This window comes from Lagenorhynchus albirostris, chromosome 6 (assembly GCF_949774975.1).
Source record: "Lagenorhynchus albirostris chromosome 6, mLagAlb1.1, whole genome shotgun sequence".
NCBI classification, from domain to species: Eukaryota; Metazoa; Chordata; class Mammalia; order Artiodactyla; family Delphinidae; genus Lagenorhynchus; species Lagenorhynchus albirostris.
This window is the reverse complement of record NC_083100.1, coordinates 38954228-38967585: the sequence shown is the minus strand read 5'-3', so window position 1 is coordinate 38967585 and position 13358 is coordinate 38954228. Positions and strand designations below refer to the sequence as shown.

General features: G+C 39.9%; 1 protein-coding gene across 2 annotated transcripts in view; it reads right to left on the bottom strand.

Annotated features, from left to right (window-relative positions):
- HECW2 (HECT, C2 and WW domain containing E3 ubiquitin protein ligase 2) overlaps window positions 1–13358 on the bottom strand; it is a 417979-nt gene that overhangs the window by 15181 nt on the left and 389440 nt on the right. For both annotated transcript variants that reach the window (XM_060152403.1, XM_060152405.1), the window contains 6 exons: window positions 11277–11375; window positions 7807–7936; window positions 6413–6559; window positions 5609–5723; window positions 2701–2786; window positions 1566–1678 (listed from right to left, as the gene is read on the bottom strand). In XM_060152403.1, the coding sequence (XP_060008386.1) occupies window positions 1566–1678; window positions 2701–2786; window positions 5609–5723; window positions 6413–6559; window positions 7807–7936; window positions 11277–11375 (690 nt within the window). The remainder of the gene's footprint in view (window positions 1–1565; window positions 1679–2700; window positions 2787–5608; window positions 5724–6412; window positions 6560–7806; window positions 7937–11276; window positions 11376–13358) is intronic.

Below are 13358 nucleotides of genomic sequence, written 5' to 3'. Positions count from 1 at the left end.
CCAGGGCTCCCTCAGGGAATACCAAAATCTCGGATGCTCAAATATAAAATGGCATGTTATTTGAATATAATTTATGCACATCCTCCTGTATACTTTAAATCATCTCTAGATTGCTTGAAATACCTAATACAATGTAAATGTATGTAAATAGTTGCCATAACATAGCAAAATTCAAGTTTTGCTTTTTGGAACTTTCTGGAACCCCCCCCCACCACCACCACAGTACGCGGGCCTCTCACTGTTGTGGCCTCTCCCGTTGTGGAGCACAGACTCCGGATGCGCAGGCTCAGCAGCCATGGCTCACGGGCTCAGCCGCTCTGCGGCATGTGGGATCTTCCAGGACTGGGTCACGAACTCGTGTCCCCTGCATCGGCAGGCGGACTCTCAACCACTGCACCACCAGAGAAGCCCTCTAGAAATTTTTTTAAAAAATATTTTTGACCTGTAATTGGTTGAATCTGTGGTTGGTTGAATCCGCGGATACAGAGGGCTGACTGTACTTAAACAAACTCAGAATAACATCTTGAGGAAACTAATATCACTTGGGAAGATATTTAACCTCCCCAGATTGCAATTTCATTATTAGTAAAATAAGAGGCAATCCTTTTTACCTCAAAAATTCAATATATTACTGCTGAGTAGATAAAGGAGTTCTGAAACCAACTGTTCTCTACTCCTCTTTTGTTCATTTGCTCCCTCCTTTTCTTTTGCTTCAGCTCCAGTTTGCTCCATTCCCCACAAAACACTTTTTTTTTTTTACTCACAAAGACTGCCTTACTAGTCTCTTACATTTATTAGTAGCAGCAGAAAAGCAAATTTTTCCACTCCAAGGAAATGTATCATCTTATTACAAATGAGAGTACAATACAGAGAGCATTCCCAGGGAGGCAAGGCATGTATGATAGAGACTGAAGAGGCACAGAGCACAATTACATGATTTAATATTCCTTAGAAACCACAATGGTCATTTTTAGTGAAGGGATTCTAAATAGTTACCAATGATAAACTTAAATCTAGAGCTTCTGGAAACGTAAATTAGAGCCACAACCATAAGAAGCCACAAGTATGATGACCAATGTTGCTTTTCCTATTGCTAACAAGTGCTTTGGTTCTGTTGTGCTTTGTATTTTAAGATATGTACGTATGAATATACGCTATTGATACTATGTATAAAATAGATAACTAATGAGAATCTACTGTATAGCACAGGGAACTCTACTCAGTGCTCTGTGGTGGCCTAAATGGGAAGGAAATCCAGAAAAGAGGGGATATATGTATACGTATAGCTGATTCACTTTGCTGTACAGTAGAAAGTAACACAATATTGTAAAGCAACTATACTCCAATAAAAATAAAAAAAGATATGTATGTATGTATTCCAAGTATGACCAGGAAGACCTTTTTTCCTTCATTTAAAAGGTAATCTGAGGTAAATTCATTCTAAAAGTTTTTTCCACTCTCCCAAACTTTCAGCATAAAAATGGTAATAAATCTATATATATATATACACTAAAGGTCCTACCTAGAACACTGTAGTGACAGTAAAGAAATATCTTCTACTTTACCTGGGAAGAGCGGTGATTTTCCCCCATTTCTCCACACAGAATCTTCTTGGGCCGTTACTCCCTCGGAGAGAAGCAAATCCTTCATAGGGAATGCTGGATGTGCCTGTAACAAACTACCAACCCAAGAAAACAGAAGGAGAAGGTGAAGCCAAGAGACAGGCTCCAGGCAAGGTTGACATCATTCATGTGCAGAGGTGCTGGGGAAGAGCAGCCTGCTGCTCACTGGTGGAAAAGCTCAAAAGATAAAACTTTATAGACATAGAATAGCTGTAACACGAGAATTCTGACAAAGAGCTGGAGAATACCAAGGAAGGACAGAACATTATAAAGAGAAAGGGGATGCGGAGGATTTGTAGAAGATACAGCGTCCTGTACAGCTGACCAGCTTAGAAGCTCAAACCATGTATACTTCCCATTCGAGATTAATAAAGTGGGCGTATCGATGAACCTAAGTCAACTTAGCATTAGTCCCTGATCGAACTGAGGTGAATGAAAAACAAAAAGAACTTCTAGTCCTGCAAATTTGAGACCCAGATCTGTGATCCAAGGGGGCCAAGATCCGGCCTACTGGTAAGGCTTTGCCTGAGTGACCAAAAGGCTTCCTCATGTCTGATATTTCTTTAGCTGCAACCAACCAGCAATTGCCCTGTATAACTATAAACACCACAAGAAAATGAGTTAGTTTTCCCAGTATTCTTAAACTTCAATATTATCTCAAATTTGTGGAACGTTAGATGGAAGAAAAGAGAGGACTCTTTATCAAGGAACTGGGTCACTTCTTAAGGGACTGAAGATTATCTCCTTCAGTTGCCAGGGATGCTGGCCTGCAGAGTACCCAGGGACCTCTTGTGGAAGGGATCCAACTGCTGTAAAGGCAGACGCTGTTGCTGGGATTCTTGGATGGGAGTTGGTACTTCCTCACAACTCTAATGACATGCTTGGACTAGGTTGGGGATGTTCTGCATAGTGATGGAACCACAGACCCACGCAGTCAGGAGAGTCTGAAGACAGTATATCCCGAAAATGTAGATAAACCTAAATATATTTACTGAGTATACTTAGCAGTTATTAAAAATTTGCAATTCCAAAAATAACTATATTAATGCATTAAAAAGATGAACTAATGGCATCTTACCTGTAACAACCTTAGTCGTTGTTCATTGTTGAATCTTTCCACTGCAGCCCAGAACCACCGAATTACAATATGATTGTCATGATAGCCTATCAAAGCAATCATGAAAGCCCGTGTTACTTTGAGTTTTCTATCTTAAGTCACCACAACACTGGCAAGTCGACAAAAGACCCCCAGACATAAATCATCATCTTGGATTCATTAAAGGTTATTTATAATTTAAGACCAAGGAATTACACTGTAAATGTGATCACATGAGTGTCAGAAGTTAAACAAAACACTAAATGAAACCAAGAAACCTCTGTTTCCATTTAGTGGTCACTAAATGAAGCTAGCGGAGGGAAGAAAACAAATGAGTTATTTTAACCATACCGTTTCTGAAAAATATAACTGCTGTTACTGGAAATGTTTAACCCTTTTGGTCATTTATTTAAGAAATAATTTTCTAGCGCTGCTATGCCAAGCAGTGTCCTAAGTTTGGGGGACAATGGCAAAGGAAATAGTCCCTCACAGGGCTTCTGGTAAAGGAGAGACATAAATCAAATAATTATTCAAATCAATATATAATTGCAAACCATTTTAAAACTATATATTATGTTCATATTTTAAAAGCAAATTACTTTTTATTAATAAAAAGGGAAAATAAGTTTATTACTTTAACTCTTTCAACAAATAAATCTCAATCATCAACCTAAATGTTACTTTTATTCCATACTTTACTAGAATTTAATAAAATGTCAAAAGTATCATCCCACAGGTGGATTGAGGAAGTAACTGTGGATTCTAAAACCTTCTGCCGAGAAAAATTAAGTTCAGAGAGAAGGTTGACGAGGATTAAGGCACAGTTAGTGATTCAAACCAATTAGCTGACATATTCAATGTATAGAGAGCTACTCTAATTCTGAGTCAGCAGCAGTTAAGTCCTAAATAGAAGGTAGGTAGAAACCATTTTCATTCAAATTTTTCCTCACATGTTTCCGTGGCTGTAGGATTTGGGGAGAATCTTGCCTTACTGTTTACCATTTGATCAGCGATGCCCTTGGAGAAGAAAGGGATCCAAATGAAGCGTAAATACAACTAGACTGGACACGGAGATGCATCGGCTCCTTGTCCTGCCTTTGGCAAAGACCAGCTGTTTGGTGCTGAGCAAATACTTTTCTAATCTATAAAATAAGTGCGTTGGCTCTTTATAGCTTTAAAGTTTTCTGACCCTTTGAATCAGCCCTTTTATGCCTCTCCTTTGCTGTCTGTGCCAAACCATTTGGAGAAGGAGGAGGAGTGAAAATGTCTCATCCTATTCTCTATAAACAGCTGCCCTGTGAACATATGGCAAATGGCAGCAAAGCCGCCCCTTCATTCAGTGCCAAGTAGCTGGGTTAGCAAACATGGCAGCTGGGCATGTCGCCATTTTCCTGCCCCCTCCCCCCAGCCCTCTCCTCTCAAGGATTTCACTTGATAAGACTGACAATAACCATAGAAATAGGGACTCGATTAGTCATATACCGTGAATAAAAGTCTATACTGTGTAAATACAAAACTGGCTGACTTGATGAATGGCATTGCTATTAGAATCTCCTGGGGTTTGGGGACGGGGCGGGGGGGGGGAAGGAATGAGCTAATAGCATTTATGGTAAGATGTAAGTTATGTAGCATGTTGGAGAAACTGTGTTCTAGTTAGTGAAAATAGTTAACAAAGTTATAATAGCCAAGGTCATATTTGGATTATACACGGGGCCAATTGGAAAAGAGTTATTACAGCAACTGGACTTCAGAAATAGCAGCAATGGACACTGCAGTTTAATATCGTCTTTCAGAGAAAATGGACGGGCAAGGCCAGCCCAGGGCAACAGTGATGGGCTGGAAGAGCCAAGCAGAGGCCAAAACAAAAGCAACTGAGCCAACGTTAAGGTATTTTTTTGTACTCCAAACTTTTTAATTGTTGTTTTTTTTTAAATCTCTGTTTCAATTTACAGATAACTGGAGAACTGCTCAGCTCTCATTTTAGTCTAAGTGATTAATTCAGTGACTTAAAGATTGTATTCTTCACTCTCCAAGTTCAGAACCACTGCTAACCTCTTACATTCTGAGTTCAAAAACAAAAACCAACCGTCATTTGTCACGACTTTCTGAACACTTTATAACACTACAATAAATTTCAGAAAATGTATTCTTTCTTTGATTAAAAGTATTGAATGAAACTTTAACTCTGGGTTAGCATCAGGTCCCTTTCCATGCGTCTTGATTCAGCAAATGTCACAGGCTTCGATGCCAATTACTAATTGAAAATTTGTATTGATCTACAGAAGTGCCAGTCCTAAAACTTCCCATTTGGTGACGTGTGTAGTTTTTAACTAACCTTACAGCAGTTTCCTTTTCAGTTGAACTTAATGCTTGAATTTTAGAAGGGCTTGTTCAAGAAACTTGAAATCTGAGAACCATATCTTACTCCATTCACGTGTTTCAACTGTGAATTACAACTGGTAAGCAGTTCAAGTGAAATGTAGAAAAACTGTGTTTGTTCATTAAGAAGCTCAGAGGGTATGCCTCTTCGGGTTTGAGAATGAAGGCAGAATAGGTGGAGTTTGACCAGCTGGATATGAGCTCCCTGGTGCTTCACTAACACCACCATAAAACCATTAATTGATGTTCCTATGGCCACATTTCTTCACTAACAATTAAGAGTTATGACATCCTTAGATGGTGTGTAAACAGCTCTCCTTCCACTTGACAGATGAGGTAGCTAGGGAAAGAAGGGCATGTACCTTGCCCAAGGTCTCAAAGGAGACTGCATCAGACCTATGATTAGAGTGCAAGTGCCTCTGTCTGTCCTGGATCCAGGCCAACGTGCCAAACCGCTTGCTTCCCTCTAATCTGAAACTTTAAATCCAGCCATCTATAAGTCAAATTTCACCTCCTCTATATTCTGTGTTGTTCCTCCAATCACTTAGGTCTATTTCAGCTGTGCCTGCGATGACCAGTTCTAGTTCTCTCGCATCAAAAACAGATACCAGCCTGGCATCCACGACCTGTGGAATAAAAAGAATATAGGACATGGCTTAAGAACCTGGAGAAGCCTCAGCTATAATTAAGCCTCATCAGAAAAGGAGGGCACAGGGAGTGTTGGGAATACTATGGATGTATTCTGTGGAGGCACTTTAAAACATGTAAAGCTCTCTATAAATATATTTTTAGTACAAGGTTGATGAGGTTTTCAACAGAATTTTTGTTTTATAATTGGTCACTGATTAATCCAGTTTTTTTTTCTCTCTGGGAGAAGATCTAGTGCTCCAGTCACTTTCACAGTTTATTTTTATTTTAGCTATGGCTTTTTCACAGAAGAAGTCATATGGAATACTTGTTACAACTCATTCTGACCCTCAGATACAATCATTTCACATATCAGCCATGAGATCTGATTACACATATCTAAGCATGAGTAAAATGCGTGACTTAAATGTTATTAGTGGTCATTAAATCCTCAAATGCTATTTGAATGCAGGTCATTTTATTTCAGTGATTTCTTGTAACAGGGCAATAAGCTTTTTTTGTGTTCTTAAAACATACAGGAAAAATTGTTGAAGTGTTTGAACTGAAATAGCAACGGTAAATATACCAAAGAGAAATGGAAATATTGCACACATATGAAGTACAGTGAAGTGGACCAAGGTATTGCTGACATTAGACTGAGAACCCCACTCCTGCTGATTGTCTTTACCTCATAAAAGCCACGCACTAAGCTCTCTGTTTGCTGCACAACACCCCTCTCAATCCTCCATTTCACCATCCTCTCGATGTACTCCTTCTTATTCTTCTCGGTGACTGGGATGTTAGCACCCCCTGGTTTTAATTCTCGTTCGGTAATCTGCGATTAAAAAACAAAAGGACTGACCATAAAGCAATACTCTTGATGTTGTAAGACCACTGGTACCAATGAGCTGGAATCAGTCAGCGACCTGTCTCTGCCCTGGCCCGGGTACATCCCACAAGCAGGGTGTGTGGCACCAGCACAGAGCCCAGGCACCCACTGATGCTCAGGGAAAGCTAAGTAATGAGCAGACGTCTGAGAGCCTCAGTGGTTGAAAATATATGTGTTGCGGGGCTTCCCTGGTGGCGCAGTGGTTGAGAGTCCGCCTGCTGATGCAGGGGACGCGGGTTCGTGCCCCGGTCCGGGAAGATCCCACATGCCGCGGAGCGGCTGGGCCCGTGAGCCATGGCCGCTGAGCCTGCGCGTCCGGAGCCTGTGCTCCGCAACGGGAGAGGCCACAACAGTGAGAGGCCCGCGTACCGCAAAAAAAATATATATATGTGTTGCAAGGTTAAGCTTTAAATTCTGATTAAACAAATAAGTCTTTTAAATGGAAACAAAAGGGCTCCAGATTCTGTCCCACTGCTATTTGAATGTTTGACAAAAAGACATTTTCACAAATTCCTTTAGGATTCACAATCAACTACATAGAGAAAGCCAATATTTAGGTAAACGTTTACCTTAAGGAAGCAGAATTACATTCAAGTGAATGTTAAACTGAGAACTTCTTTTCCAAAATATGAAATTCAGGAGACCAGCCAAGTATTAATGTTTAACTAAGAATATTAATTATGAATTAGCATATAATTTCTGAAAATCTTTTGACCAACTCTTCTACCAACTTTTTAAAAAAACAATATGTTTCCAAACGTTCACCAAAATATTGTTTACTTTCCCTCAGCTTCAAAACAATCCATTTCAGTTGTTAAACATGAATGAGAGGTAAGTACAAGGGCCAATTAAATAATTTAATATTCAACTCTGGGGTAGCATGGATATTTAAAAACTGTATTTGGTACAAGGCACATTCTAATATCTTAGGATATTTTAGTTGGAAATAAAAAGATTGTTTACAACATACAAATAGTGCAGTCTACAAATTAGAAAATTTTATTTTAATCTGAAGTCGGCATTAGAATAACCTTTATAACCAAGAATATTGTAACTGTACATAAACCTGGGTTTAAACCACCCAACCAACCACAAATAAATAAGCATCTGATCTTAGGCCACTGAATTAATTCTTCACCAACCAATAGCTTTCAATTACCACACTTAGTCACCAGTTATTCACACACACAGACCTGCCCAAAAACTTCTTCGTTCACAGTGAACGTGAGGTCCAGGATGTCATGGATGTCATTGTCTTTCATCCACTGCAGGCTCTGGTGAAATTCTTCATCAAGGTATTCTAGATCACTCAGGTCACAGAGACTAAGATGATAAACAGATAGAAAAAAAAAAAAATGTAGTCATGGCTATTAGCAAAAACCCAGAGTTGTGAGGAAAGAAACTAAGAAATAATGACAAGAACAAGATCAACTAAAACAGGCAGTGATTTCTGGAATGTTCTTCGTCAAAGTTAGTAACCAAACCAGTGAAATAATTCAGAAATTTGACATAAAATTGAAAAATTCTGATATATAAAATGCCTTAGGAATCACTCAGTTTGTTTTGTCTTTTAAGACACAGAACTGGAGGTGCAAAGAGTGGCTGTCATTTGCACAGTCACCCACGATTAATGCCAGAGCTGGAAATGGAACTCGAGTTGACAACTTGGGTTCAGTATTCTTTGGCTATGTTATACAATCTTAAATTATCGTTCTCCTAATTAGAAATTCTTCGTATGTTTCTATACTGTACTTTAACTTTTTTTTAAAAGACTAGATTCTGTGATCCACATTCACATACATCCCTTTTTTCTGCATGGTTCTTATTCTTTCTGTGATTCTGAAAACTGAAAGCTACAGAATTGCTCTACAGTTATAATGGTTTTCTAAGAGAAGATCTACATGAGGTGGAGTTACTATTATATGACCCTGTTGTAAGATGGTAGCAATTGATTTGCTTTAGTTGTCTTGAAACTTCCTCCCATCAGTCCAATTTCAAAGACCATTTTGTTTAGTTCAGTCTACACATGTATTAGGCATCAAGTATGTGCCAAGTATCTTAATAGCTACTTGATAAACAGTTACTGCCCTCAAGGAGCTAATGGTCTAGTGGGAGAGACAGGGACACAAATAGATAAGTTAACGTAAGGTGATAAGTGATAGCCTAGGGTGGGTAACACTTATTATTAGTGCACTTCTTTATATGTACATTACACTTCAGTTAAAAAAAAAAAAGATAAGGTAGATATAGGGACCTCCCACAGCAAACATGCAAAGCATTTACTTTGACCTGGAGATTTAGAAGAAGCCGTTTGGAGCAGATGATACCTATATTAAAGTTTGCAGGATGTTTCAAGCTAGAGAGGTAAAGGGGAATGGATGAAAAGGAGAAGAAGGGGAAAAAGAGAGACAGGAGAAGAAGACAACCTGAACAAAGCACAAAGGGATGGAGTATACAGATGTTCCAAGCATACTGGCAGCACCAGAGAGTTAACCACAAGACAGAATGTCTAGAGAATGAGGCTGGAAAGGTAGCTGGGAGCAGGTCTGAACGTCATTCTAAGGAGCTTGGTGATTCAGAACTACTGAAAGGTTTTAAAACAGGGAATGACATGGTGAGACATGAGATGTGACTTTAAATTGTTCTTCTGGAAGTGGCAGTGTTGAGGATTACTTAAAATTGGGGGGTGGAAACCAATTAATAGATCACTACAGTAATCTGGCCAAAATAAGATAAGTATTTTAATTAGGGCACAGCTATTAGGGTAGAGAAGATGAATTTAAGAATTATTTAGGAGGTGAATGTGGAAATTAATAAATGGTTTTACTGGGTAGTATAAAGAAGTATATCTAAAACAGGATGGCAAATGAACTCAAGTTACAAGACAACTCTGATTCATTGGCAGTCTTGAGGGCCAAAAGTTGAAAAATTCCTGAGGCTACAATGAGTTCAGCAGGAAAAAGTACCTAAATGATTTGTGACCTGTACCATAGGAATGGGGTGGGAGGTGGGGAAGAGAAGAAATTGTGCTGTGTATTCACCATCCCTGTTTGAGGATGACGCCCAATTTCTGACCAGAGTGACTTGAGAATGTTGGCACCTTGATCTGTGACTGGGCATATAAGGGAGAAGGTACATTTTTAGGTCAGGAGAAATTGATGAGTCTAGTTTTAACCATGTTGATTCTGAGGTGCCTGTGAGACATACAAGAGGAGATATTCAGTGGAATGTTGACCGCTTGAGCCTACGACTCAAGGGAGATCATGTCTGTGGGTGCGGATTGGAGAGTAGATGAGACAGGTAAAGAGATATCCCATGAGAGCACACAGAGAGAGGAAAGCAAGGGGACAAGGATGGAAGCTTCAGGAACATTGAGGTTTAAGGGCAAGTCAGGACATCCACAAAGGAGGCATAAAAGTGAAAGGAGAACCAGGAGAGCACAGTGTCACATAGGCCAGTGAAGGAAGAACACAAGAGAAATGGGTGGCGGGGCTGGGAGGGGTCAACAGTATCAAAAGCAGCAGAATGGTCTATTAAGATAAAGACTAAAAAACATTCTTTAAAAGCTTCCATAGGTTATTGGTGGGAAAAAAAGCCAGGCTAAAATGTGTTGAGGGTGTGTCAACAGTCAGTGTAGACTACTCTTTCAGGAAGCTTAAATGGAAAATGAGAGATAAGGCAATGAAATGGGAAGGTGCAAATGGGCCAGAAGAACCAGAGAGGCAGAAGCCAGTGTCCAGGTGCCCAGGACTTCATCGGTCCATATACCAAAAGGGAGGATGGCAAAGGTCTTCTTACTGACCCTCTTTAAGAACTATTAGAAATACTTTGCTTTCAATTGAGCTCTAGGCTTCCATTTTGACAGAAAGCAGATACATGGCCTTGGTTAAGGAATGAGCTGGTCAGAGCCATGCAATCATTCTGTGTTTTCTCATTGCAAGTTTGAGCTACTACCCTCACAGATAGTTTGCCTTCTTCTGTTCATCCTTGAAAATGACTACTGATTCTAGGACAGAAACTGTTTGCCCTACATTTCACAATAATTGCAATCTTTCATTGTGCTAACAATGAAGAAAAAATTCTGTGAATGCTAAATTTTCATCTGCCATCGTAAATGACTGTCTTGCATATAGAGAGATCTCAAGATAAATATGGGACTTTAAAAATATCGCACACCTCTAACAAACGAACAAATTTTAGAAAAAAGAGAATGAAAATATGAACCAAGAATAAACAGTTGAAAGTTTGCATAAAGCAAAATGTAAAATGCATCTTGTGAAAGATGGGGGGCTGTGAGTCACCAAGACTAAGCCACAACTATTCTATTAATAATCGGCATTAATACCACAGGAATTCCAGCACTGTATTTGAAGTACAAGTGTTTTGAAGACACATGTGTAGCAACAAATGAGAATGAATTATTCAGAGTGGAGCAAAACTAAGCCTTTGGGAGCAAGATAGGAATAAAGGAACAGAAGCTGGAAAAATCCAGTAACCACATTTGAAATTATATTAGTTGATTAGTTTCAGAAATCTAAATCACTATTAAGTAATAGATTTGAGATAGTGAGCCAATAAATGACATTGTCAAAAGACCCTTTTTGATAAAGGAAATATTACATTCTTTACATGCTAATTACATAAGCAATAAAAACACTCTTACATTCTGAGAAGAGCCTTATAAAAGGGCCGTGTGAAGAAGGCATCCAACAAATACTGGTGAATTAGTGCAAGACCAAGGATCCTACCACTGAACCGGAACCTGTGAAGGAAAAGCAGGAGATGGCTTACACATCATGGAGCAATTTCTTTCCTTTTTTTTTTTTTTTTTTTTGCGGTACGCGGGCCTCTACTGTTGTGGCCTCTCCCATTGCGGAGCACAGGCTCCGGACGCGCAGGCTCAGCGGCCATGGCTCACGGGCCCTTACGTGGGATCTTCCCGGACCAGGGCACGAACCCGTGTCCCCTGCATCGGCAGGCGGACTCTCAACCACTGCGCCACCAGGGAAGCCCCATGGAGCAATTTCTGAACGGTTCAATTTGCTCTCAAGAATGCTTTCCAGCTCTAATCGTCTAAGTTTGTCCATGAGAGTCTGTGTGCACTGCAGGCTGGGTCTTCATTAGGCTGATAGTCACATCTTCTTGTAGAAGAAATCTGTTTCACTCTGATGTTCAGAGAGATACTGCTCCACTTTCACCCCGTGTCAGTAATGTCCACCATGTAGCACCCTACATGGCCAACGTGAATTTCCTGTTAGCATGGCAGTGAAATTTCCCTATATCACTTCTAAGAAACGTTGACAGAATGAGACCAGTGGTGGTGGGGAAAATGTTGTCCCCTTGTAGTTTGCTTGCATGAATATTAGCAGGATTTCTCTAATGCAAACCTAGTGGCAATTCCCTTTTGAGGAAAAGCCCAGTCTCAGAGTGAGAAAGTTCCTATTTCTGTTCTCTCTCAAACCCCTCTCTCGATGATAACTCACAATCCAAGAATTATGCATGTGTACATTTGAGGGAGTTTCCTCATGGGACATTCTGTTCTTTAAAATTTCAGTGCTCAATTCTATACTGAATCACTTCGGAAATTTTATTAAATATATCTGTCACGACTGGGTTTGCTGAGATGTACATGTAATTTCTTTTTCGGAAGTATTCAAGTTTCTAGCTCTTTGAAAGCCTGATGCCTTCCGAAAGTGTAAATCCACACTGAGGTCCATACTATTCATTTGTAATTTTAGTGTTAGGCAACCATTTTAAGATGAATGTCCAGCAGCTTTGTTTTTCTTTATCCACTTATGTTAGTATAACTGCCATAGCTACTCTTAGGAGGACTCCAAATTGTAGTTAAACGGAAGTTAATTTGAAGAATAAGTCCTAAAACTTAATGCCCTCCACCCACCAATATTAACCTCATGACTCAAAGAAATTGTTTCCATGAGTTGTACTCATGTTCTCTTTTTTGTTACTATAGTGAAAATGAACAGGAACAAGCAAACAGGGGTTATAAAGATACTTCAAGTCTATAAATGCAGGCATGTAAAAATAAATGTCATAAAAAGAGTGCAATTCGGGATTTTCAGAATAAATAATTCCCAGATGGGAATCCTAGCCCAGTTTTCCTTGGTTTTGTGTGAGAAATTAGGAAAGGGGCAATTCCTGGCTACAAACTTGAACCAGTCACTAGGGTAAGGGGCCACTGCTGTGACTCCGCACTCCTGCCTGCCTGCCTGCCAGCATTCTCTTCCACCTCCCATTCCTCCAGGGCACCCCATCCTCCCGCCCTCCCTCCCCCTAGAACACCAACAGCCCAGCTGCTCTGCCCCTCCCCCAGTGTTAGCCACTTCCCCAAGGGCTGCTCCTTAAGCTGCCTGACCTCTGGGTCAGGACATTCTCCTACTCACCCCCACCTGCCCCCGTCAGATCTCAGAGTGGCCCAAAGCTGCAGAGAGGGATTTAGGGTCTTGCTGGGAACCTAACATCACCCGCAACTTTCCTTCAGTGGAAAAAACCTTTTGAATTCTACCCAACTCACTTAAAATTGGTCTTATGGAACATAATCTATTCCTAGCTTGGAGACTGCCTGTATATTAAATTTGACAACACAAACAAGAGTCAAATGAGACAGTTAACTGAAAATATGATTTTCTCCAAGGGAAAAAATGTTTAAAAAAGAAGTGTGGGTTCCTATAAAAACTAATATCACAGAAAATCAGCTGAAGAAAAGCGTTGGAGAAAAAAAATACTT